Source organism: Electrona antarctica, assembly GCF_951216825.1.
Source record: "Electrona antarctica genome assembly, chromosome: 9".
Classification (NCBI taxonomy): domain Eukaryota; kingdom Metazoa; phylum Chordata; class Actinopteri; order Myctophiformes; family Myctophidae; genus Electrona; species Electrona antarctica.
This window is the reverse complement of record NC_136790.1, coordinates 2,693,231-2,718,057: the sequence shown is the minus strand read 5'-3', so window position 1 is coordinate 2,718,057 and position 24,827 is coordinate 2,693,231. Positions and strand designations below refer to the sequence as shown.

At 42.2% G+C, this 24,827-nt stretch overlaps 2 protein-coding genes across 2 annotated transcripts in view; one reads left to right on the top strand and one right to left on the bottom strand.

Moving 5' to 3' along the window:
* Nucleotides 1–1,025: 1,025 nt before the first annotated feature.
* aldh4a1 (aldehyde dehydrogenase 4 family, member A1) lies at nt 1,026–19,189 on the bottom strand. Its single transcript, XM_079509961.1, has 15 exons — nt 19,001–19,189; nt 17,160–17,253; nt 16,364–16,456; nt 12,906–12,953; nt 12,100–12,255; nt 11,784–11,933; nt 10,151–10,225; nt 9,288–9,475; nt 8,586–8,659; nt 7,715–7,911; nt 7,133–7,180; nt 6,134–6,286; nt 3,820–3,941; nt 2,847–2,965; nt 1,026–1,383 (listed from the first exon to the last, which is right to left on the bottom strand). The coding sequence occupies exons 1-15, from the start codon at nt 19,042–19,044 to the stop codon at nt 1,271–1,273; spliced, it is 1,674 nt and encodes a 557-aa protein (XP_079366087.1). The 5' UTR covers nt 19,045–19,189; the 3' UTR covers nt 1,026–1,270.
* A 4,976-nt stretch (nt 19,190–24,165) lies between these two features.
* Nucleotides 24,166–24,827, top strand: part of rnf123 (ring finger protein 123) — a 411,050-nt gene continuing 410,388 nt past the window's right edge. The window contains exon 1 of the mRNA XM_079509716.1: nt 24,166–24,303. The gene's annotated coding sequence lies outside the window, so the exon portion shown is untranslated. The remainder of the gene's footprint in view (nt 24,304–24,827) is intronic.

The following is a 24,827-nucleotide window of genomic DNA, read 5'->3' as shown; positions in this document are numbered from 1 at the left end:
TATATGTTTAAAAAAAATCTGCCTAATGATGATGTCACTGGTGGACGGGTGTCCGAACTGCCCAAAGCCCTCCTATGAGACACAGACTGAGTTGGAAAAAATGGTGGTGTTTTATCATGAACATTAGTGAGGACCAATTATATGAAGAGATGTTGAAAAGTGGTGAAGTGGTCCTTTAACATTTCCATCTTGGTTCAGTGCAAGCTTCATTGCGGGACAGGGTAGAGAGACACTGTCATGTCCTCATTACGGGACAGGGTAGAGAGACACTGTCATGTCATCATTACGGGACAGGGTAGAGAGACACTGTCATGTCATCATTACGGGACAGGGTAGAGAGAGACACTGTCATGTCCTCATTACGGGACAGGGTAGAGAGACACTGTCATGTCATCATTACGGGACAGGGTAGAGAGAGACTGTCATGTCATCATTACGGGACAGGGTAGAGAGACACTGTCATGTCCTCATTACGGGACAGGGTAGAGAGACACTGTCATGTCCTCATTACGGGACAGGGTAGAGAGACACTGTCATGTCCTCATTACGGGACAGGGTAGAGAGACACTGTCATGTCATCATTACGGGACAGGGTAGAGAGACACTGTCATGTCATCATTACGGGACAGGGTAGAGAGACACTGTCATGTCATCATTGCGGGACAGGGTAGAGAGACACTGTCATGTCATCATTACGGGACAGGGTAGAGAGACACTGTCATGTCATCATTACGGGACAGGGTAGAGAGACACTGTCATGTCATCATTGCGGGACAGGGTAGAGAGACACTGTCATGTCATCATTACGGGACAGGGTAGAGAGACACTGTCATGTCATCATTACGGGACAGGGTAGAGAGACACTGTCATGTCATCATTACGGGACAGGGTAGAGAGACACTGTCATGTCATCATTACGGGACAGGGTAGAGAGACACTGTCATGTCATCATTACGGGACAGGGTAGAGAGACACTGTCATGTCATCATTACGGGACAGGGTAGAGAGACACTGTCATGTCATCATTACGGGATAGGGTAGAGAGACACTGTCATGTCATCATTGCGGGACAGGGTAGAGAGACACTGTAATGTCATCATTACGGGACAGGGTAGAGAGACACTGTCATGTCATCATTACGGGACAGGGTAGAGAGACACTGTCATGTCCTCAGCTTGGGAGCTGGGTTGGGGGGGATGGAGGTCTCAGGACAGATATGGATGGAGGGAGAAGGTTTGGCCGAAGTTAATAGTACCGCGTTAACATCTCCTCAGCCCATGTAGGGGTACTTCCATTCTGTGAGGGGGACGTGAGTCTGTTTGACCATCTGTGGCGAGGTCCACCTCAAAACGTAGTGGGGACCTCCAGGTTTGTCATTGGTTCCTAGCAGAGAAGAAGGGTCATGGTTTAGAGAAATTAATTCGGTCAGATGGGCAACAACATATATTAATATTATTAACACATTTAGAGGACTTTTAGAGGACACTTTATCCAAAGCTTGTTATGGTATAGAGAACAAGTGTGTTTATTTAACCCATTTTGGGCGGGAACCCCTTTTGGTGTTAGCATTACGTTATGCTTTAGCTATTGAAAAATAGCAGATCTACAAGCTCATAGCGCGCTACGAGCTTGTAGGTCTGCTATTTTTGAAGAACGACTGACATAGAAACATAGCTTTTTCAGAAAACTGTCAGGATGTAGAAGACATTAAAGTGAGGCCATGATTGGAATGGCGACATGTTGAGCCACACTGGACCACAAAATAGCTACAAGGATGAGATTATTCCACACTTGATGCCCCCACTTCCTGTCTTTAGTCATTTTCTGCTGTTTTCATATTCATTTGACATGTCTGATGTGGCCTTCTTGTGAGCAGCGAGTTTCAGGGATGTGTATATTATCACATACAATACAGCTGTTCCGAAAATTGTGAAATTGAGTTTCCTCAACAGTGGATGACAATACAAATAAAATAACCAGGCCACATATTTAACGCTCTTAGATCTGTCTCACGGGCTGTAATACATAGTTCACCACCAAAGATCAGCCTCAAAACATCAAATGTGGATTTTCTAAATGTATTCTATTGGAAATAAGACTTAAAACAGAGAGCATCATTTATGTATGTGCCTACAGTGTGTGTGTATGACTAAAGGTGGCCTTACACTAGCCGATAATCGGGCATTTTTGACGCTCGGGGGGTGCCCGACCGCTCAAAGCGCGATCGGGATCGGCCCGAGCAACATCAAGAATGTTTGATATTTGCTCTGCCCCGCTCCGATTATCCTGTAGTGTGTGGTGCTATCAGATTTCAGATTGAAAAAAATCAGGCCAGTTTTTCATTTGGGATAATAGTAATAATGCAGAGATTAAAATAGGGTGCATTTTGCATCCCAAAACGCAGTTTATAGTTAAGGGACGCAATAAAACAACGACCTCTGCATCCACGGGATGCACTACTGTACTCAGCATGTAAAGCCAAAATATGAAATATGTATTATTGAGCCTTATTATTCTAGGTTTTTTTTGCTAGCTTTAGTTACCGGTATAATAATAATTTATTCTTCGGTTTTCTACATGAATATAACCACATTATAACCATATAAAATGAAATAGGAGTTAAATGCTGCAATTTGTAAAAAAGAAAAAGAAAAAAAAAACTCCTAACGTGGTTGAAGTGGGACTCATTTCTAAAAGACCATCCCTGCATCCTGGGACTCATTACATTGAAAACCTATTTACATCACTGACAATGGCTAAATATGATTGAACAGAGGTCTTTCATTATCCCTCACCCTATTGGCATGACATGGAAGGACATATCCCAGAATGATCAGCATTCGTACCTGAAGCTCTGGCGCCCCCAAATGGCTGCTGAGCAACAACAGAGCCAGTAGATTTGTCGTTCACATAATAGTTTCCTGCAGCATTTCTTAAGGTCTTGGCTGCCTCGTCAATGACAGTCCTGTAACAGAACAACAAATGAAGTGACGTCAATTCCATAATGTTCAAAGATATCAGAAGCATTGCTTTCTTGTTTCGTTTATTTTCAATTAAATTGTTTATCGTCCAATACATTTGTTTAAAAGTGCCATTTTATTTTATAATGTTCAACTGTGTCACAAATGTGTCCTTCATGCAGGCTTTGTGATAGTTACTTAATACTTAAAGGACAACTTTAGTTTTTTTCAACCAAGGTTCATGTTTTAGGTTGTTATTAGAGAAAGTAAAAGATGAGTGTTATTATTTTTTCATTTGCTGCTTTCTTTCGTTTTAGGGATTTTAGCTGTTTTTTACAGGGGGGCGGGGGCATTCGAGCATGGTGCTAAATATGTATTTTTTTACAAAATATTATGGAGATTTCTTTACTATAGTCCTAATAAACCCCAGGAAATTACAACTGGCCACAAATAAATCACAGGATCTACTGAATGTGAAGGTAGCCTACTGTGGGGAAGCCACACTGTGTGTCATAGGCTCAATAAGTCAGTTTGACACATTCAGTAGATCTCGTGATGTTTTGTGGCCAGATGAAATTTCCTGGGGTTAATTAGGAATATAGTAAATAATAAAAAAATAAATCGCTATAAAATGTTGTAAAAGAATACATATTTAGCCCCATGCTCGAATGCCCCCGCCCCCTGTCAAAAACAGCTAAAATCCCTAAAACGAAAGAAAGCAGCAAATGAAAAAAAAATAACACTCATCTTTTAATTTCTCTAATAACAACCGAAAAAAACGAAAGTTGTCCTTTAAGTAAATATTACAAAACAAATACTTAATCTTGGGGGAATGCAGTTAGACAAAAACACGTCTTACTGGTCCTGAGAAAACACGGCTCCTGTCAGGGCGTACGGGGAGGTGTTGTCGATCAGGTGAAGCACCTCCTTGTAGTTCTTCTCAGGGTAAACGTAGACTGACAGAACGGGCCCGAAGATTTCCTAGAAAAGATAAAGTGATGTCAAAAAGTAGCCTCTGCAGCAATTATATTATTATATATATTATTATAGGGACTTTAAGCAACGACTGTTTTCAGGACGGCTCCGCTACGCGGAAGTACTGCGGCTATGACGCCCGCCCCACGGCGTAGCTGTCAAAATCATTAAGCAAACAGCCTCAGGCGACATTGGTTGCCATGGTGACGCGTCCATGCAGCATGTGTCAAACATAAACACATTATTATTATTATTATTTTTAAAACACCCCGTCGCGCGTCAGCTAACTTGCCGATATTGCTTAATTGGGTGTTGTTTAGTGCGAGCGGATGGCACCAAAGGAAATGGTGCTATTTGTTCGCACTTGCTAACCCTAAATGTGTATACTGAATGTTTTGTTTTTATGACATGTATGTCATTTTGATATGATATGTATTTATATGATGACAAGCAGCCTGTTTTTATATGTAATTCCAAGTATTTATGTACTGTGATACCTTGTAACTTGTGGAAATTCAATAAAATACTTTAAAATGGAAAGAGGAAGGTGCTGGAGCAATCTGTGTTATTCTAAAACCGTTTTAATAAACATGGTTAATATGACATATGGTATTAGTGTTATTTCTTCATTCATAGCATGCCGACACATTACACAGCATAAGAGAGGTGATGGAGCAATCGGTGTAAATGTATGACAGTTATAATTTCAATAAACATGGTAACTTATGCCATGGCGTTGTAGACACTACGTGGAAGTGTATGTTCTGCCGTAGTAGAAAGGGCTGCGACGGAGAGCAGGTTTATGTGTCGAGCACTGATCCATTTCAAGCAGGTTTATGTATTGAGCACTGATCCATTTCAAGCAGGTTTATGTATCGATGCGCTGATCCATTTCAAGCAGGTTTATGTATCGATGCACTGATCCATTTCAAGCAGGTTTATGTATCGATGCGCTGATCCATTTCAAGCAGGTTTATGTATCGATGCGCTGATCCATTTACGGTCGCCGTAGCCGACTGCCGTATCCGTCGTTGCTTAAAGTCGCTAATACTGAAAAGAGTCCTTATGAGACAAGGTTTGCAAGGCCATAAAATACATTACAATTTTTGTGTAAATAAGTCACTTTCACACATGCACTGTATTATGGAAGTTTTCCAGACATTAAATGGAGGGCTGTGTGTATGTACAGTATGACCGCAACATTCCGGGCTCAGTGGTATCTTATGCTGGCAGGACCCTTGAGTTAAAGGACAACTTTAGTTTTTTTCAACCAAGGTTCATGTTTTAGGTTGTTATGAGAGAAAGTAAAAGATTTTCTTTCATTTGCTGCTTTCTTTCGTTTTAGGGATTTTAGCTGTTTTTGACAGGGGGCGGGGGCATTCGAGCATGGGGCTAAATATGTATTTCTTTACAAAATGTTATAGCGATTTATTTTTTATTATTTACTATAGTCCTACTTGACTCCAAGAAATTACATCTGGCCACAGAAGATCACAGGATCTACTGAATGTGAATGTAGCCTACTGGGGGGAAGCCACACTGTGTGTCATAGGCTCAATCTCAGTTTGACACATTCAGTAGATCCCGTGATCTTTTGTGGCCAAATGTAATTTCTTGGGGTCTAGTAGGACTAGAGTAAAGAATAAAAAAATAAATCGCTATAACATTTTGTAAAGAAATACATATTTAGCCCCGTGCTCGAATGCCCCCGCCCCCTGTCAAAAAACAGCTAAAATCCCTAAAATGAAAGAAAGCAGCAAATGAAAAAAAATTACACTCACCTTTTACTTTCTCTAATAACAACCTAAAACATGAACCTTGGTTGAAAAAAACTAAAGTTGTCCTTTAAGTCTGGGTAATGTCCGATTAGGCTCAAACCGTGTGTGACTGAACACGGTAATTGTCCGGTGAATTTACATTTAGCGAGTAGACTTGTTGATGACGAGGAGAGAAGAGCCTCCCTCCTACCGAGGTGTTTGGAGAGAGAAACATTCATTGATAACCAGTTCATTCATTCATTCATTTTTTATTAGCGTTTGAGTTGGAAATATTCACCTAATGCTTGGTTAAATCATCCATGCACCCGGCCTGCGTTCTAACACAATGTCTTGTTAAACTATAACAACTGAGTTGTAGTCTAAAGTAATTTAGTAAATGGTAAGCGCTCAAAAAATGGCAAGACAATGAATATACAGTACCTCACACATGATGGGATCCTGTGGGTCTTTGGACTCAATGATGGTGGGCTCCACAAAGTAGCCTTTCTTATCGTCACAGTTTCCCCCAGCGATGACCGTCAGGTTAGGGGAGGACTTGGCGTGATCAAGATACTTCTTTATACGGGCAAAGGACTAGAGGGGGTAAAGGAATGAAGGCATTTAGTCGTAGTAATAGTGGAAAATGTGCTTACTACAGATATGATAATCCTTTGGGGTGTTTTTGTTTATTTTTGGCTAACTGTACATTTTCACATCCGTGAAACGTACCCACCCTAACTAATAGTTTGATTGATTGAAATATTTATTAACAGTTTGCAGAATTACAGTACATTTCAAGCACAAAGCTCAATACAAAGACTGTTAACTGTGAGTGGACTACCCAATTAAGCATTACACTTGTTTACAAGAGGGTCCACCATGTTCAATTCATCAACACATTTAGAGACGTACAAATAGACACTTCTATATAGTCAAAGAACAGAACAGGAATTCATCATAAATAGTTCCCTGATACCTGGTCGCCATTGAATTGATACAGTGCCTGAGTGAGCAGTTAGCGCTCAGGGTGATGATAGTCGTGACCAGAGGAGAAAAACGTTTATTTTTAGTTTTTTTTTCAAAAATGAGTTAATAGCACAGGCAGACTCTTCACATACTAGAGCATGTCTGAAATAAGTGTCAGAGCTGAAATCGACGTAAATATGAAATAAATGCTTAAACATGTAGCTAGGTGTAATGTTAGAGACCACAGAAGTGAACATTTCAAGCCCGTTTTCTCAACTCGCTGTTTTCTGCAAGACATCACTCTATAAGCCATATCTCCAAAACTGGTGGGTCAAACTGAACAACCAATATGTCAATTTGAAGCTATGATTCCCTGCTTTCACATGACATGAAAAAACGAAAATTAAAAAAATTCCAATGGCAGTCCCTAAGTCAAATTTAGTCACATTAATTTATGACTAATCAATACTGTACCTTGTCATCAATCACAGCTGAGAAGAAAGTGCTGAAGTCTTCCACGGGCTGAAGAAGCAGAATAAAGGAACAGCAGATGAAGCTAAATACCATCACAGAACACTGAGCTACATAGTTTAGAATAAAGGAACAGCAGATGAAGCTAAATACCATCACAGAACACTGAGCTACATAGTTTTCTAATAGTCACATTATTATATATAAGTAACAGTAATATAAGTAAGTAGCCTTGCAGAGCCATGAGGCCCACAGGGCAGGAGCCTATCTCCTGTTTCTGTAGCGTGAGGCAGCTTGATGTACAAGTACACCCCCTGGACATGACACTAGTATATGTCGCAGGGACTTACCCCCAATCCAACCCTGGCACTGGGTCCCATTTTTAGAGTCTTTGGTATGACCCAGTAATAGCTAATTAACAGAAGATAAATAAATAAGCTGTAAAACAATGCTGGTTTGAAGGTTAAAGCAATGTAAACCATCATGTTCTACTCAGGTGAAGGTCAACCGTGGAGTTGGTAATGGTATAATGGTATAATATTAATTCACTAACGGTTCATTAGCTGTGATACATTCTCCACTTACATCTCCCACTTTGATCTGTCTGTGGATGGCCAGTAGCTGCTCTTTGATCTGCGGCCACTTGCTGTCAGGTACATACAACCTGGAGCAGGCCGAGCACTTCTGGCCTCCGTACTCGAATGCCGAGCGGATGGTTCCCATCACCACGCTCTCAATGTCCGCAGAAGAGTGAACAAAGTGGAAGTTCTTCCCGCCACACTCTAAAAGGAGACGAACGTTCTTGTTAAAACACTTGAGCCCACATTGTCGTTGTTTGACAATACGACAAATAGCAAACGCTTACATCGCGATTGGTGACGCATTCATTTTTTGTAATTTTTTCGTTCAACTCGTGTGAGTTTGTTGTGGCTAAACTAAATTTGGCCCAATGCCTCGTTCAGTTGAGTCACGGTGGCGTTTGGACTCACCAAAAGGTATTTCTTGACGCGCTCGCCTCGCCTCCAGCCTGGTTCCTTGACAGCAGCAGCACTCGTATCGTTTGCATTGCATAATAATAATACACCCAAACAAATGCACCCGTGTGTCTACTGTTTGTGTATTGTCCTAATTCCTGCGGTTGTGTTTCTAAAGTTCCTATATTCTTTCAATCATTCAGTGACGGTGGTAGCGATAGCTGACGACGACGGTAAGAACTGTCGCATCTCTTGCGGTCCTATTTTATCAATGAGTAGATAGGTGACGTGCCCAGCCCACCACCAATGATTCAACTGCCCTCTAGTGGCCTGGCGGTGCAACGACACCACCACCATATAAGTAGTAATAATCAAAAGGAAATCAAAACACCCATATTGGCTCCTACAGAGTTGAATAATCCAATTAATGTGGAAAATGTGCATGTAATGCGGTGTTGGAGAGTGACGTAAGTACAACTCACCTCCTCCTACACGGGGAAAGTTCTTATAGATGTCCAGGTTCTGAGCTACTTGTTTCCATAGCCGTTTGAATGTCCTGAACAGAAGAATAAAAAAACCCTTCACATCGAAACAACAGTGACAATAATAATACAATTCGTAATAAATGGTAGACAATGTTGACAAAGCAATTTTAGTAGTGATAGTGGTCTAAACATATTTGCACTATTTTTGATGGATACATCTAGAAATTAGAGTTTAACTTTCATACACCAACAGACACACCACAAACTTATAAAGTAAAAGTAAAGACTTTACATTAGCCATAATCCATGGTATCAACCAGTGAATTGGTCAAGGACAAGCAACGCACACATAGAATAACTGCTAACATCACTGCGTGCCTGCTGCCTATACATTTAACCCATTTTGACCTGAGATCAGATTCTAAAAATGTCTTCTACATCCTGACACTTTTCTGAAAAAGCTATGTTTCTATGTCAGTCGTTCTTTGAGTTTTCAAAAATAGCAGACCTACAAGCTCGTAGACCTATGAGCTTGTAGATCTGCTATTTTTCAATAGCTAAAGCATAACATAATGCTAACACCAGAAGGGGTTCCCGCCCCAAAATGGCTTAAGAATACACTTGAATAAGGTCCTGGCAAAGTTTATAATGTGTTACAGGGACTTGGTTAGAGGAACTGGGAAGTGCAAATGGCCATACGGGACGCTGCCAGTGAAGTTGATGCCCGCCAGGTCCTTCGAGGCGGTGACGGTGTCTCCAAACACGGGTCCATCAGCCGGGACAAACTGTATGATGTTGGGAGGAAGGCCACAGTCCCGCAGGACCTTGTAGACAGCATAGCTAGCTGACATGGCCGTGTCGCTGGGCTTCCACAGCACTACGTTACCCTGCGAAAAAGGACCACAGTTTAAACAAATTGACCCATTTAGACCTGACGTCGAAATTTAAAAAAAATGGAAAAATCTAAATTCTGACAGTTTTCTGAAATAATAATAATGTTTCTGTATCAGTGGTGCTCAATATTTCATGTCAAGGACCCCAAAAATGATATGTAATTGGCCACCGACCCCATCTGAAAATATTATGTTGTTCCAGGGACCCCCCTCCCCAGAAGCAAAGTTTTGAGTTAAAAACGTTCGCTCTGAAAAAATATATATTCAAAGATTTGCGCCACATTTTCATGATTTTTCTAAAATAGCAGACCTACAAGCTCGTAGCGCGGCACTCAGTGCCGCGCTATGAGCTTGTAGATCTGCTATTTTTCAATAGCTAAAGCATAACATAATGCTTAAAACACCAAAAGGGGTTCCCGCCCAGAATGGGTTAAATCCACTCAACTGATTAAAGAATGATACAATACTAGCCCTAAAATACAATCTACAAGCGCACAATACGATGCAATGCATAGTGAGCTTGTAGATCTTTTTGAACATGATTTAAAAAAAATAAAACCCAATACATTTCAATAATGGCATGCCCAAAATAGGGATGCCAGGTTGAAAGTGGAAGGGACAGGTTGAAGTAATTTGAGAAAATACTGAATCCATAACCTTTTAACTTACCATGATAGCGGGGGTGCCTGCCAGATTTCCACCAATAGCTGTGAAATTAAAAGGAGAAACAGCAGCTACAAACCCCTAGAGGAGGAAATAACAAGAAGAAAACAAAACTAAAACCCTCAACAACAAACAAATGCAAAATTTAGACTGCATGAGGAAAATTCACAACAGTTTATGTTCCGCACTCAAAATACCTGCCCACCAAATCCTGCTCATTATGTGCAATTAATGTGTCAACCTAATTTGGGTCTTGGTCAGTGTTCTTATTATGTTATGACCATTGTATGAAAAAGGACCCACAATGGGTGGAAGTAAGGAACAGCCTGGATGATGTTGGGGGAAAGAAAGCGGTTAGCGGTAATAAGGCTGCCAACGCTACAGTACTGCTGTACTTGGTTAACATCATTCAACATGATGAGCATTTGAGTGACTGGTGCTGAAAATGTGAGACAATTTAAACTTTTATGTGTGTCTAAAACGGCTAGAAAAACGTGACACACAGCACAAGTGAGGAGCGCAAGGAAGTCACACTAGGCGCGGTACCATAGGAAAACAATATTTTTGTTTTGCCAAGGTGTTGTTTCAGAAGCTTTGCAACTGTAGTGATGCATCTCAGTGTGCGGTGGACTACTAGTGATAGTTATGGTACCCACCACTGTGCACTTTATGAGAACTCAGGTTGATCCTCTCTGACCGAGAGGCCAGATAAGCATTGGCACCTATTTTTATATAAAGCCATTGCTGGGATGCTCCCTGACTATATTTGTTCCATGATGGAACTGAACAATAGCACCTATCAGACCCGCTCTAGTGATTTCTTAAGTCTCAAGGTCCCTCAGGCCCAGACAGAGTTGGGCAAGACCGCTTTTTCTGTCAATGGCCCAACTTCATGGAATGAACTCCAAGTGTGAACACTCCTTAAAACTGAGTGTGAGAGGGAGGATGACTGAGTTAAGCAGTCACACCTGGCCTGAGTCAAACTAGAACTGGACTCAGAGCTGGGTGTGGCTGCGCACAACAGGATAAATCAGTCAGCTCCACAAACACTCAGGGAAGAGCTTCTGTCCGGACAGTGGGGAGCTATCTGCTTTCCTGTGTAAAGTGTCATATGTTGTGTTATTCCTTGCACATGGAGGAATAAAAAGGTCAACTTAAGGAAGCTGCCCTGTCTTGTGTCCTTCCTTGCCCTGGGTGGTGACTAGTCGGTCACACTGAGCTCCCTGCCATCCTTCGGTCAGTTCAAAGGAATGCTCCAGAACATGTTTCACCGTGATTGCTCCTGCTTCAATTGATTTATTTTACTGATGGTTGTTCTGTGTAAAGTTCCTTTGTAATTTACCCTGATTTATAATGTTGTTTGATGTATTATCTTGTGACTGTATTTCATGTATTGTAATGTCATTGAAAATGAGGCCTTGCCCTCAACTGTATTCCGAGTATAAATAAAGGTGAGAAAGAAAGAAAGTGTGCTCGTCCCCAAGGTAAACGCTGCACATGCACAGTTCCTTCCTACCTCCCCAAGGTAAACGCTGCACATGCACAGTTCCTTCCTACCTCCCCAAGGTAAACGCTGCACATGCACAGTTCCTTCCTACCTCCCCAAGGTAAACGCTGCACATGCACAGTTCCTTCCTACCTCCAGTCCACGATAGAGAGCTGTGTTTGTGACCCCCGGAGTATCTAATGGCTGCGTGCCTTCCAGCTCGATGGCGTGCTTGGCGTTGAACCTGAAGAAGTCAATCAACTCTGGAGCAGCATCGATCTCTGCCTGCACTACCGTTTTACCCTGGAAACCAAAGGTAGGACACACTGAAAGGTAGGACACACTGAAAGCATCTGCTGGGCTGATGTGCATATTATCAGCAATATAGCCTGGCATTCTCAGTAAAGTTACAATGAAGAAAAAGGTCCTCTCCAAGTCATTTTAAATGTTATAATAAATGTCAATCTACCTGTCCAATCATGGTCTTTGCTAGGATCTCAGCTCTCTTGGGCCCACTGATGACATCAGCAGCTTTGAAGAAGATCTGTGCTCTGTCCTGGACGGGCCTCATGTCCCACTCTCTCCGCGCTGCCACGGAGGCCAAGATGGCCTTGTTGAGCAGCTCCTGTGTCCGTCACATTGAAATGAGAGGGAAGGATTAGTGGACAGAAGGCTTATACATTGTGTAAATATGAGACAGTGAGCGGTTGGGCAGCGGGCAGCGGTGGCCGAACGGTTTGCGGAGCGGTCTTGTTATCGGAAGGTCACCAGTTCGAATCCCCGGACCGGCACGTTAAAATTACCACCGCTGAAGTGCCCTTGAGCAAGGCATTGAACCCCTACCATGAAATGTTCTATGAGCAGGGTCTGGCTGTAAACAAGCATCTCGAGCTTAGTCCATTCACCCTGGGTAAACAAAGAACTTTGCTTTGCTTTGCTTTGAGATCTTCTTTTTGGTTTTATTTATCAAGTTTGTTAAAGGTTTGAGAATGTTATGGTGTGATGTTGAACACTTCCAAGAGAAAATATTTATCCCATGCTGGAACTCTGTTTGGAACTCACTGGCTGTAATGATACTATAATAACTAACTAACTAAGTAAGCTTTTATATGAGAACAATAACAACTTATTATAAGCACTTACAATGTTGTTTGTTTACCTTTAACCCACATACAGTCAAGTTCTGATAATAAAACCTAGCAAAAGGATAGAAAATGTAACTGCAGTAGGTTTCAAAGATACAATATAAACAAATCTTCTTAAATAGCAACTTACCTTGTCAGCATAGCAGAACTTGGCCACCTTATGCGAGTGATTGAAAGGCTTTGAAAGGAGAAAACAAAGAAAAGGAAAGCAAACGTAAATGGGAGCAATTAAATTAGAATATACAGCACCTATTTAATCTTATCATCATAAACAAGATAACACACAGACAGCTGATAAAAACTAGAAGAAGTGCGCCTCGGAGCACAGGTCTCCGCCAGGACAGATATGGTGTGCCGGCAATGTTCGGAACAGCCTCCTGGTGGTGTTATAATAGGACAATGTGAAAAGGGTGGCATTTGTTCCTCTGCCTAGTGGGGAATGTTCGTGCAAAGTTATACAGCAATCGGATGCTACGTTCATGATTTGAGGCATTTTGTTCAAAATGAGCCGATCATGCAAACTTTAGATGCCCAATCTTAGCCAATAAGGATGGAATATCGGACAGATCCGTCTTGATCACGATAGAGATAATGTGCACCAATGTGCAGGCCCCATTTTAGCAAACACATCATTCTGTATATTCAAATAGCAACTTTGTATGGTGAAAGTGTCTGCCTCCCAATTCTCCATATTTTCCCACCACATGATGAGGCAATAGTTGACTCAGATTACCGTACATGGTGTTGATTTAGGCATATGGAACCTCAGGCCACTATGTAGCTCATCTCACACCCACAACACCAGAGGGAGTGCAACGAGTGCAACGAGTGCAACGAGTGCAACGAACCATGTACAACCCAGATTCGGCACAAACAAGGGACTAAATTCTTTTCGCTCCTATGCCACCAAAATGTGGAACGCCCTACCAACTGTCATTAAGACATGCGAATCCCTTGACTCCTTCAAAACCGCTCTCAAAGGGCACCTACGGATGGCTGCAATTCGAAACTGGCCCCCGTAAAATCTGAATCCCCCCCCCCCCCCCGCCCCCCCCTTTTTTTTCCCCCTCACTGTATATATCTCTTTTCCCTTTTTACCTCCTTTATGATGAATTCCTGTTCTGTCTATAGAAGTGTCTATTTGTACGTCTCTAAATGTTTTGATGATTTGAACATGGTGGACCCTATTGGAAACAAGTGTAATGCTTAATTGGGTCGTCCACTCACAGTTAACAGCCTTTGTATTGAGTTTGTGCTTGAAATGTACTGTAATTCTGCAAACTGTTAATAAATTCTTCAATCAATCAATCAATCACATAGCCGGAGGGAGAGGTTCCATATGGAACCTCAGGCCACTATGTAGTAGGGTTTAATGCCGGGATCCCGGGATTTCGGGCCTCCCGGGAATAGGGCACGCAATTTCCCGCCCGGAAATTTCTTCGGGACCCGTTGTCCCAGAGTTTTTTTTTTCTTGTAGGGAAATTACACTAAAAGGAGTTTTCACACAGTGCGCGTTCTTTCCCCTTATCTAGGAGTGATCAAATGTCTAATCTGAACCCTCCCATCATTTTCAAACATGTTTGATGATATTTATATGGAATTATGGATTACACTCGAGGGCTGCAAGCCTGCAACGGGAACTGGAGCCAGCGGGACCCAACGTAAATGTTGGCGGCGCGGGCGGTATTTAAATAGCCTACCTGCGGGCGGGCAGGCACGGCCGCCGGCCGGTCAAGATGAAATCAGTGGGACCCCACGAATCCTGCATCCTCCCGCAATTAATCAGATAGGCCTACAGAGTTTATATACACTTTAGCAAAATATGAATGTCTGACAGACATCTTCAGGCACGCTCCCAAAGCTGCTGCACCTGTCAATCATTAGCCTAATCAGTCACTCTGTGAGAATTGTGTGTTACGGACGGAGCGAGGAGTTTCCTTTCTCTGTGATGGACATTGTCACTTCTAAACCCCTTTTTGCTTTTGCCTGCATGTGTGCAGCAATAACGTGAAACGGAACACAAACAAAGATGAGTAGGCTACAATTTGTTTTATAATAACCACCAGCACGCAGCGTCTCTCTCCCTCTCCCTCTCCCTCTCTCTCTCTCTCGCTCTCTAATAATCAGTGTGCTGTGCACTGGACGTGCTGGCTAATTTAACACCCAATCGGACTTTTCATAAAGTACAAAGCGGGATGATCACATTCTCTGCAGCGGAGAAGGGGACCCACTGCATGCTCAAAGGGTGAAAGACCTAGCCTGGCGCGGCCAGACTCATAGCGAGGGTTCACTGATGTTTCCTCCCCGCATATCTTCAGTGAATCCCCGCTATGAGGCTGGCCAAGCCAGGCTATGAAAGACCATGGCTAAGGTATCTATGTGAAAGACGTGAGGTCGTTTTTTCCCCGTGCTTCGACAGTCACATTAGTGCAAACTCCTGTGTCCCTTTTTCTGAATAGCGTAGTAGGCCTATAACATTATTAATATTTTAATTTAATACTTTTATTGTAGGCTATATGTTCATATTTCGTTCAAATAACACGTTTTAAACCAAAAAATGTCACTATTCTATTGAACATATGAAGTATCTATACATATAAATGCATTTTGGTGGGCACTTTTTTTCTTTTTTTTCTGACGGGAATTCCCGCGGGAGCCCGGGAAAAGGTCCGCAAATTCCCGGGAATTAAAATGAGCCAAATCCGGGAAAATATTAAACCCTACTATGTAGCTCATCTCCCATAGCCGGAGGGAGAGGTTCCATATGGAACCTCAGGCCACTCTGTAGCTCATCTCACATAGCTGGAGGGAGAGATTCCATATGGAACCTCAGGCCACTCTGTAGCTCATCTCCCATAGCTGGAGGGAGAGATTCCATATGGAACCTCAGGCCACTCTGTAGCTCATCTCCCATAGCCGGAGGGAGAGGTTCCATATGGAACCTCAGGCCACTCTGTAGCTCATCTCCCATAGCCGGAGGGAGAGATTCCATATGGAACCTCAGGCCACTCTGTAGCTCATCTCCCATAGCCGGAGGGAGAGGTTCCATATGGAACCTCAGGCCACTCTGTAGCTCATCTCCCATAGCCGGAGGGAGAGGTTCCATATGGAACCTCAGGCCACTCTGTAGCTCATCTCCCATAGCCGGAGGGAGAGGTTCCATATGGAGCCTCAGGCCACTCTGTAGCTCATCTCCCATAGCCGGAGGGAGAGGTTCCATATGGAACCTCAGGCCACTATGTAGCTCATCTCACATAGCTGGAGGGAGAGGTTCCATATGGAACCTCAGGCCACTATGTAGCTCATCTCCCATAGCCGGAGGGAGAGGTTCCATATGGAACCTCAGGCCACTATGTAGCTCATCTCACATAGCCGGAGGGAGAGGTTCCATATGGAACCTCAGGCCACTATGTAGCTCATCTCACATAGCCGGAGGGAGAGGTTCCATATGGAACCTCAGGCCACTATGTAGCTCATCTCACATAGCCGGAGGGAGAGGTTCCATATGGAACCTCAGGCCACTCTGTAGCTCATCTCACATAGCTGGAGGGAGAGGTTCCATATGGAACTAGAGTTGACTCTACTCACACATAGCTGGTATCTGATGTCTTTGGTCCACACATGCTCATCTCCGACCACACATGGTATCTCCTCTGTTTTCCCTTTCAGGTCCTCCAAGGCCTGTGGAAAACATCCAGTAATTCAGCAAACATTTAAACAGTCTCTCTACACTCTACAATCTACAGTACACTCTGTACAGGAGTCAGGAACATGCACCATTGCACCTGCAAAGATATAGTGTGTGAGAGTGGATTAATTACTGGCAATCAATCATTATCATAACGAGAAGGAGGGAATATTTAGCTATGGACATGGTTAGCTCAACACCAAGATCCATGATGCAACAATCCATGTGTTATGTCTACGTTATGTCCATGTTATGTGAAATGTTGTTTTGTTGCAGTTTTCTTTTTTTTTGTTTTGTTTCTTGTTTGTTTTTTGTTTATCTATGAATTGTATTGTTTTGTCTTGTCTTGTTTTGTCTGGTTGAACTGTCTGTAAAAAAGTGTCTTTATGTATGAAGTGTATTTTGTGAATCGCGGGCGGACCCCCTTGAAAACGAGATGGTTCATCTCAAGGGATTGTTCCTAATAAAGAAATTTCAGACAAGTGTTATGATGTGCTAATAAAACGTTCAATGAACGCTAAACATGGAGAGACTATTTTGCAGCCCTATGGAAATTCATTCATAGAACTTGAATATGACAGTGTCAAGCGTAGTACAGTTTTTGAGAGAGAGAGAAAGTAATAATTGTCATAATGTTTGCTACTTTGTGTGCCGTTTGACTTAATGTGATATTTTGAGCAGCTGTTCTAATCTAACCTTCAGCAGTTCTGCTCTCTCTGGACTGCCCTCCTCGAACCCCAGGATTGGTTCGTTCTTCACCTCAACAGCCGCACAGGGAAAGGTCTTGAAACTAAACAGACAGACAAGACAAAGCAGGACTTACATAATTATTCAAAGGCTTTAATTTAAGAAGAGAAGACGTTCCCAGGTTGAAACATTTATTTAAACCCATTCAGGCCTGACCTCGAAATTAAAAAAAAAAATCTTCTAAATCCTCCAGTTTTCTGAAATAAATATTTTCACGATTTTTCAAAAATAGCAGACCTACAAGCTCGCCACTCATAGCTCATAGCGCGCCACCGAGTGGCGCGCTATGAGCTTGTAGATCTGCTATTTTTCAATAGCTAAATTATAACATAATGTTTAAAACACCAAAAGGGGTTCCCGCCCAACATTATATTTATCTCCTGTTTTGTTATTTCAAAGAAGATAAAACACAATTTAATCCCATAAAATGTGATACCAGGCTCATTCAGTTTGCTTCCTTTCACTGTCTGAAGCACACCACACCAGGTAGCAGGTCATTAGTATGGTTCAACCGGTACCTTTGACCCAAACCAGATTTCAGTGGCCATGAAATTCTTGTCCAAAGGAGGATGTTGACCTCATTCGGTCTAGACCACAGGTTCTAGACCGAATCAGTTTACTGCAGTCCTGAAATTTTGGCTGTTTGTTTTTGTAGCGATGGCTTGCCACATGAGTCTTCATGGTAATGAGTAACTTGAGATAACCACACATGAATCTTTTAGGAAAGGAAAGGGAGACAGTTACATTCTTCAAAAATGTATTATGACTCAGTATTTAATTAAGACTCAGTTCTTGGTATGTTTGTATCATTCATGACTGGTGTTACAGCTTGATCTACACTGTTGTAAAAGAAAGAAAGGCGTTTGTTATAGTTATGTGAATAAATTATACAAGGCATCAATCAGGCCTTGGTGCGCTATTTCTTGATTTTGTATGTCATTTAATTCTCTGACTGGTAATCTTTCCTGGGAAGTTACAACATGTCCACTCTGGTGCATTCACACTCTTCATATATTATTAACTACTAAAGTCTAAACGTTCTGAAGGTCACTGTTTTGACAGTGGCTGGGGTGCAACAGCTAGCCCTGTATTGTGGAAAGATAGTCATACCCCCCAAATCTCCCACTGACAAACACACGTATAGGAACATTCTTCACATCTGCATCAAGATCACATGAAGGCATTTTGATTTTGTATCAGGGCCACCATGAGAAAAAGACAATAAACATGAGGGAAAAAAAATGTTATTACAGGTGCTAGACCAAAGGCAAAATGGGGCTAAACTCCATGCAGAAAGTGACAGCACTTCCCAAAGTAAAAGTTTACCTAAATAACTATCTTCCATACGTTTCACAAATTGATACATTGATATGTACTTTTGATTATAATAAGAAGTTAACATGACTGCACTTTGTCAGTGTGTATGATCCCTTAATATGTGAACTGTTAGGCAGTCATGCCAGTGTGTCAAATGTGCACGCATTTATTTGATAATTTTTCAATAAAAAGAGACTGGTTGGAAAGGCTTGACTTAACTAGTCAACGAAAAAGGTATCTGCTGCAATTACACAGTTATGCATAAATGGACAGCTGTTTTTTTTAAACTGGATGTTGAATACACACCTATTGTACTTGTGACTCCAGATGCACCTTTATTCAACAATCACATAATTACAAAGGAACAGTCAAATGGAGACACTGCTGCAAGTGACATTTAGTAAAGTCAGTGGTAGGTAGTAGGGGCAGAGTGAGTCTCGTGTTAGCTCATGTGAAACTACCTAGTAACCTACCCTCTTCTCCAAGACTGGCAGAGCAGCGGCCTCAAACGCAGCATATTGTCACTGGAGATAAGTTCAGAGTCAGATCAATGGGATGAGTAGAAGTTAAGACACCTGACAATCCAGAAGACTGGACCACATAAAACCTCTATCAATATGCGATAAGATACATGGGAAGAGTCCTTCGAGAATGCTGGGCTTAGCGCATGAGAATCTCTAGTTCCTATAGTCTGAAGGCATAGTCGCACTATGATTGGTTAATTTGGGGCGCAAATACGCTTGTCAGTGGTTGCTTGATGGTTGCTTGGCGACCAAACTAGCTGCACCGTACCTCCGAGCCATGGCATCGCGAGTGCGTGCCAAAAAAGTGGACTGCACCATCTGCTTGTGCGGGTGAACGTAAATAGTGTAATAATTACTTCCTTACACTTTTTATCGGTTTATTTTCTTTTTTCTTTTAACTTCTGTATACAAATAAACTTTCCTACAGTTGTGTGAAATGGAGAGTCAGGAGAGACGACACCGTTTTGATCCAAATTCCAAATGTCTTTTTGGTCTCATATTTCTTGAATGGAACAGGTGGCGAGGGTGAGGCTGTGACTGGCCATTCAGCGACAAGGATCACATCGCCAGCCATTCATAGGAGAGAGTTATTATTTACACTGATAAGGAATCTGAATCTCTATTTTTGACGGATACGATACATATAATTAATTGTCATTGTCATATGTATCTGTCTGATCTCCCGACGTCCTAGTTATATGACATATGACATATCTATAATCTAGTACTGTGTAAATGTTACACAGTTACATACTGTACAGTACAGTACAGTACAAGTACACCCCCACTGTATGACAATCCTTATATTTGGTCCGGGTTGACCTAGTGCTGATATCAGAAGTTAGAACCCATATTAGCTCTGGTCCATAGCCTCGATTCGTAGAAGCAGTAGAAGGCTATGGACCAGAGCTAAACCCATATATGGATAGATCTTATTGGCTCAGTCATCGTGACGAGCAATAGTCAGATGATATATAGGCTAATAGAGGTCTGATTGATTGATTGATTGATTGATTGATTGAAATATTTATTAACAGTTTGCAGAATTACAGTACATTTCAAGCACAAACTCAAGCATACAAAGACTGTTAACTGTGAGTGGACGACCCAATTAAGCATTACACTTGTTTACAAGAGGGTCCACCATGTTCAATTCATCAAAACAATTAGAGACGTACAAATAGATACTTCTATATAGTCAAAGAACAGAACAGGAATTCAAGCTCAAGGCAGAGGGCAGAAGTCTAGCCTAGGCATCCTGGTTTAAGTTAAAATCGGACACCACAGCAGCGGGTTCTAACCTAAGCAACCAGCACTAGAGCTTTGAGCTATTTTATATAATGTCCCTGACACATTGTATTGTATATAGGCCTACTATTCATTCTAGGTCAGAAATTCTGTACAGCTGCCTCTCACCTGACCAAATGTTAATAATTAGGGCCTATTTTGAGCTACCAAAAAGTGAAATAAAATAAAAAACTATATAGATTGATTGAAAATAGTTTGCAGAATAAGTAGACTAAACTGTTCAAGGAAAGTACAGGTCAATACAACATCTGGTAGGCCTAAGAGGATAAAACCAGCAGAATTGTTTACATAAAGGTCCTCCATTTTCAATTAATCAGAATGATGAATTGAAAATTGAAAATGAAATGAAAAATGAAAACGAAAACGATATCCTTTTTTGGGGGAGGACTGGACTGGACCCATTCCCTGTTAAACCCCAGGAAGACTACCTCTTTTGATTAAGCCTTTTCGTGGAGGGGTCAGAATGAAATTTGGACTGGATTTGAGTAAATTTGTATTCAGCAGCAGCACCCTTCAATACTCCTAAAAGCATTATGTCTAGACTAGCATTCGAGCCATAGCAAGTAAAGTAGTTAACTTATGAAGATAGAAGCCTTGTGGTTTGAGTGTCCGCCCTGAGACTGGGAGGTCGAGGTTCGATACCTGGCCGGGTCATACCAAAGACTCTGAAAAATGCCTGCCTCCCTGCTTGACACTCAGCATCAAGGGTTGGATTGGGGGTAAATCCCTGCGACATAGCGTCATGTCCAGGGGGTGTAGCCACGCTACGGAAACAGGAGATAGGCTCCTGTCCTATGGGCCTCATGGCTCTGTAAGGCTTACTCGTGTATCAAATAAGGGGTTTTGTGGCCCCTGAGACCAAACGGACAGAGTTGGGGGTGTTCAGTATGAACTGGTGATGGCGCAAGAGGTATATACTGTCCCCCCCCCTCCCAGTGAGCTGTGGCGTTCCACAAGGAAGCATACTAGGGCCTCTACTGTTCCTAATATATGTAAACGACATGACTTCAGCCTGTGACTGCAACTTGTTCCTGTTCGCAGATGACTCAGCACTGCTGGTCTCGGACAGGGACAAACTGCAGGTTGAAAATGCCCTCAGCTCTGAACTCGGTAGAATCTGCACCTGGCTCGCTGATAACAAACTATCTTTACACCTGGGAAAAACTGAATCCATTCTCTTTGGCTCTATTAGTAATCTCAGCAAGGCAAATGGCTTCTTGGTTAGAGTGGGTGACAATGTTATCACACGTAAAGATGAAATTACCTACCTAGGTTCCATCCTGGAGGCTAATCTTTCCGGTGATAAAATGGCCACCAACGTAATCAAAAAAGTCAACCATAGAACAAGATTCCTCTACAGGATCTCCTCACTGGTCAACAAAAACACCTTGAAGACCTTAACAGGAGCCCTTGTACAGGGTTTCTTTGACTATGCATGCACCTCCTGGTACCACAGCACCTCAAAGGCCCTTAAAACCAGGCTCCAGACTTCCCAAAACAAACTGGTCAGGCTCCTACTTGATCTAGCCCCCCGAACCCACCTCACCCCTGCCCACTTCGACAGGCTGGAATGGCTTAGGGTCGACGACAGAGTACAGCAACTTGCAATGGGTCTGGTCCACAAGATTCGATACACCACCAAGATACCCATGTACCTGTCTAGATACTTCCTTAATGTTAACGAAGTCCACACCCACAACACCAGAGGGAGTGCAACGAACCATGTACAACCCAGATTCGGCACAAACAAGGGACTAAATTCTTTTCGCTCCTATGCCACCAAAATGTGGAACGCCCTACCAACTGTCATTAAGACATGCGAATCCCTTGACTCCTTCAAAACCGCTCTCAAAGGGCACCTACGGATGGCTGCAATTCGAAACTGGCCCCCGTAAAATCTGAATCCCCCCCCCGCCCCCCCCTTTTTTCCCCTCACTGTATATATTTCTTTTCCCTTTTTACCTCCTTTTTGATGAATTCCTGTTCTGTCTATAGAAGTGTCTATTTGTACGTCTCTAAATGTTTTGATGATTTGAACATGGTGGACCCTGTTGGAAACAAGTGTAATGCTTAATTGGGTCGTCCACTCACAGTTAACAGCCTTTGTATTGAGTTTGTGCTTGAAATGTACTGTAATTCTGCAAACTGTTAATAAATTCTTCAATCAATCAATCAATCTAACAGAAGCCTTGGACTGTGCACTAAGTTGTACCATTTTTTACCTCTGTTTTGTAATTTATGCTTTGTTTTCCCTGTGTAATGTACAGTGATATACCCTACTCTATTGTTTTTTTTTGTGGGGACTGCGGATGTAAATTAGAATCTCTGTTATATCTAGGTGTATTTACATAATTACATTACACTATATGTATTGTTCATTAATATGCAATGCCCCGTCTAAATAAACGAATAAAGTAAAGTTTGTATTCATGTTCAGTCAGGTTGCTTACTACTTACTATATCTTCTGTAAGATGCTCTCTAGAAAGGAACAAATACAATGATGTAAATAAGTCTTAGTACGTTTCTGTTTCCATCCTCGTAGCAGTTTTTTCTGGAGAAACTGATCTTTTACACCATTTAAGTGGTATAAATGTTAATCAGATATATAGTATAACATCATTTTGCATTTTTGTGACAGGCCTAAAAAATATCCCCTTCCTCCCCACACACTGGAAAGGTTTTGACGTGGGTCAATCAATCAAATCAGAAAATCAGACTGTCTATCTGTAACAGCCCCTATTTTTTTTTTTGCAGTAACCCTGCTTATGTTGAACAAAGTTCCACAAGAGGGCGCCATCGCCATTAAAATGTGTGACACACGCGCACAGGCACACACGCACGCAAGCACACACACACACACACACACACACACACACACACACACACACACACACACACACACACACACACACACACACACACACACACACACACACACACACACACACACACACACACACACTTTTATTTGATGACTGAAGCAATTAAGACATCTTAAGTTGGGGGAGTTTGATATAAAATCAAGGAGAAATCAAGGAAAAACATGAGGAGTCCTGAAGGAGATGTGGTTGAATCAAGGAAGGTTGACTTGACAGACACTTGGCAGCCCTACATAGTATTTATTTACATAGACATAGGCCTATGTGTTAATTTAGGCCATTGTGCAACAAATACTCCCTTTATAGGCTAGGCCTTTGATTGATTGATTGAAGTATTTATTAACAGTTTGCAGAATTACAGTACATTTCATTTCGGGGACGACGACGACGACGACGACAGTGTTCCGTTCACCTCCACCATCTGTTATCTAAAGTTTCAAAACCAATTACTAGTATAGAGTGGTTCACGGTGTCAAAAGCCTTTTGGAGGTCCAGCATGACCATGCCACAGACAGTATTTGCCAGCATCCACCTCGTGTTTGATGTGGTCAGTCAAATAGAGGAGGCATGTGTCAGTGGAGTGAGATGTTCTGAAGCCGGATTGAAATTCGTACATTAATTTTTTTGTGGCCTACAGATGATCTCTAGGGTCTATTATTGCTTAGCTTAACCAGTGTCATGAAGTGCATTATGACTTTCATGTATCTGCCATCGTCCTGTGTCCACTCCAGTGACTAGAGAAAACGTTTTACTATGGTATTGGTAACACAAATGCTACTAAACTAAACTAATAACAGCAAGTAGGATGCTGCTGCTGCTGCTGCTGCACATTTTCTGACTCAGCTGTTTACCGGTAGTTCGCGTTTAGCCAACCGACGGCGACGTATTTTGTCCCAACTGACGTTCCGTGACGTGGGAACCGTTTGACAAGAATAGTGTTGTTGTAGAAATAGGCTCCAGTCGAAAACACAGCGTTGACACCTGTATGCCACATCGCTGTCATTTATATACAAAACACCGCATTTAAACGGAGAAGAGGAGGCTCATTTATAAAGAAGTATCGGGTAAGTGTTTTCACCAGCTTTGTTGTGTCCAGTGAACAATTATAGCCAACCAAAATAGCAGCGTTACACCAAATGTGTGACCTATTGAATTCCGTGTGTTTCGATGTATCTGCTCTCGATAGCTAGAGAGTAGAGACAGACTTCGATAATCCACGAAGTTAAGTATAACAGCGTATAGGAGCTTCAGTCAGTCAGTGATTCTGTGTCTGTCACTGTCATTAGCCAGCTAGCGAGGCAGTTAGCAAGAGATTTCGGTGCAAAAAACCGTATGTGTCTCTGGCTAATGGGGCTGAAGCCAAGCTTACGGGGTTTAATAGTGTAGCGCAAATGCACTGTAGTCCGTATATGGTTAGCAGCTGCTAAGGTGCATGTTAGGCTGGAGCTTGCACAGATAGCATAGCTACATATAGCAGCAGGGTTGGGAGCGAATATGTTCCCTGGCTCAGCCATATGTCTCTATATGCCATATGCCTAACTCCCTACCCCTATCCTAACCTTACCCCCGAACCCAATCCCTGCTGACC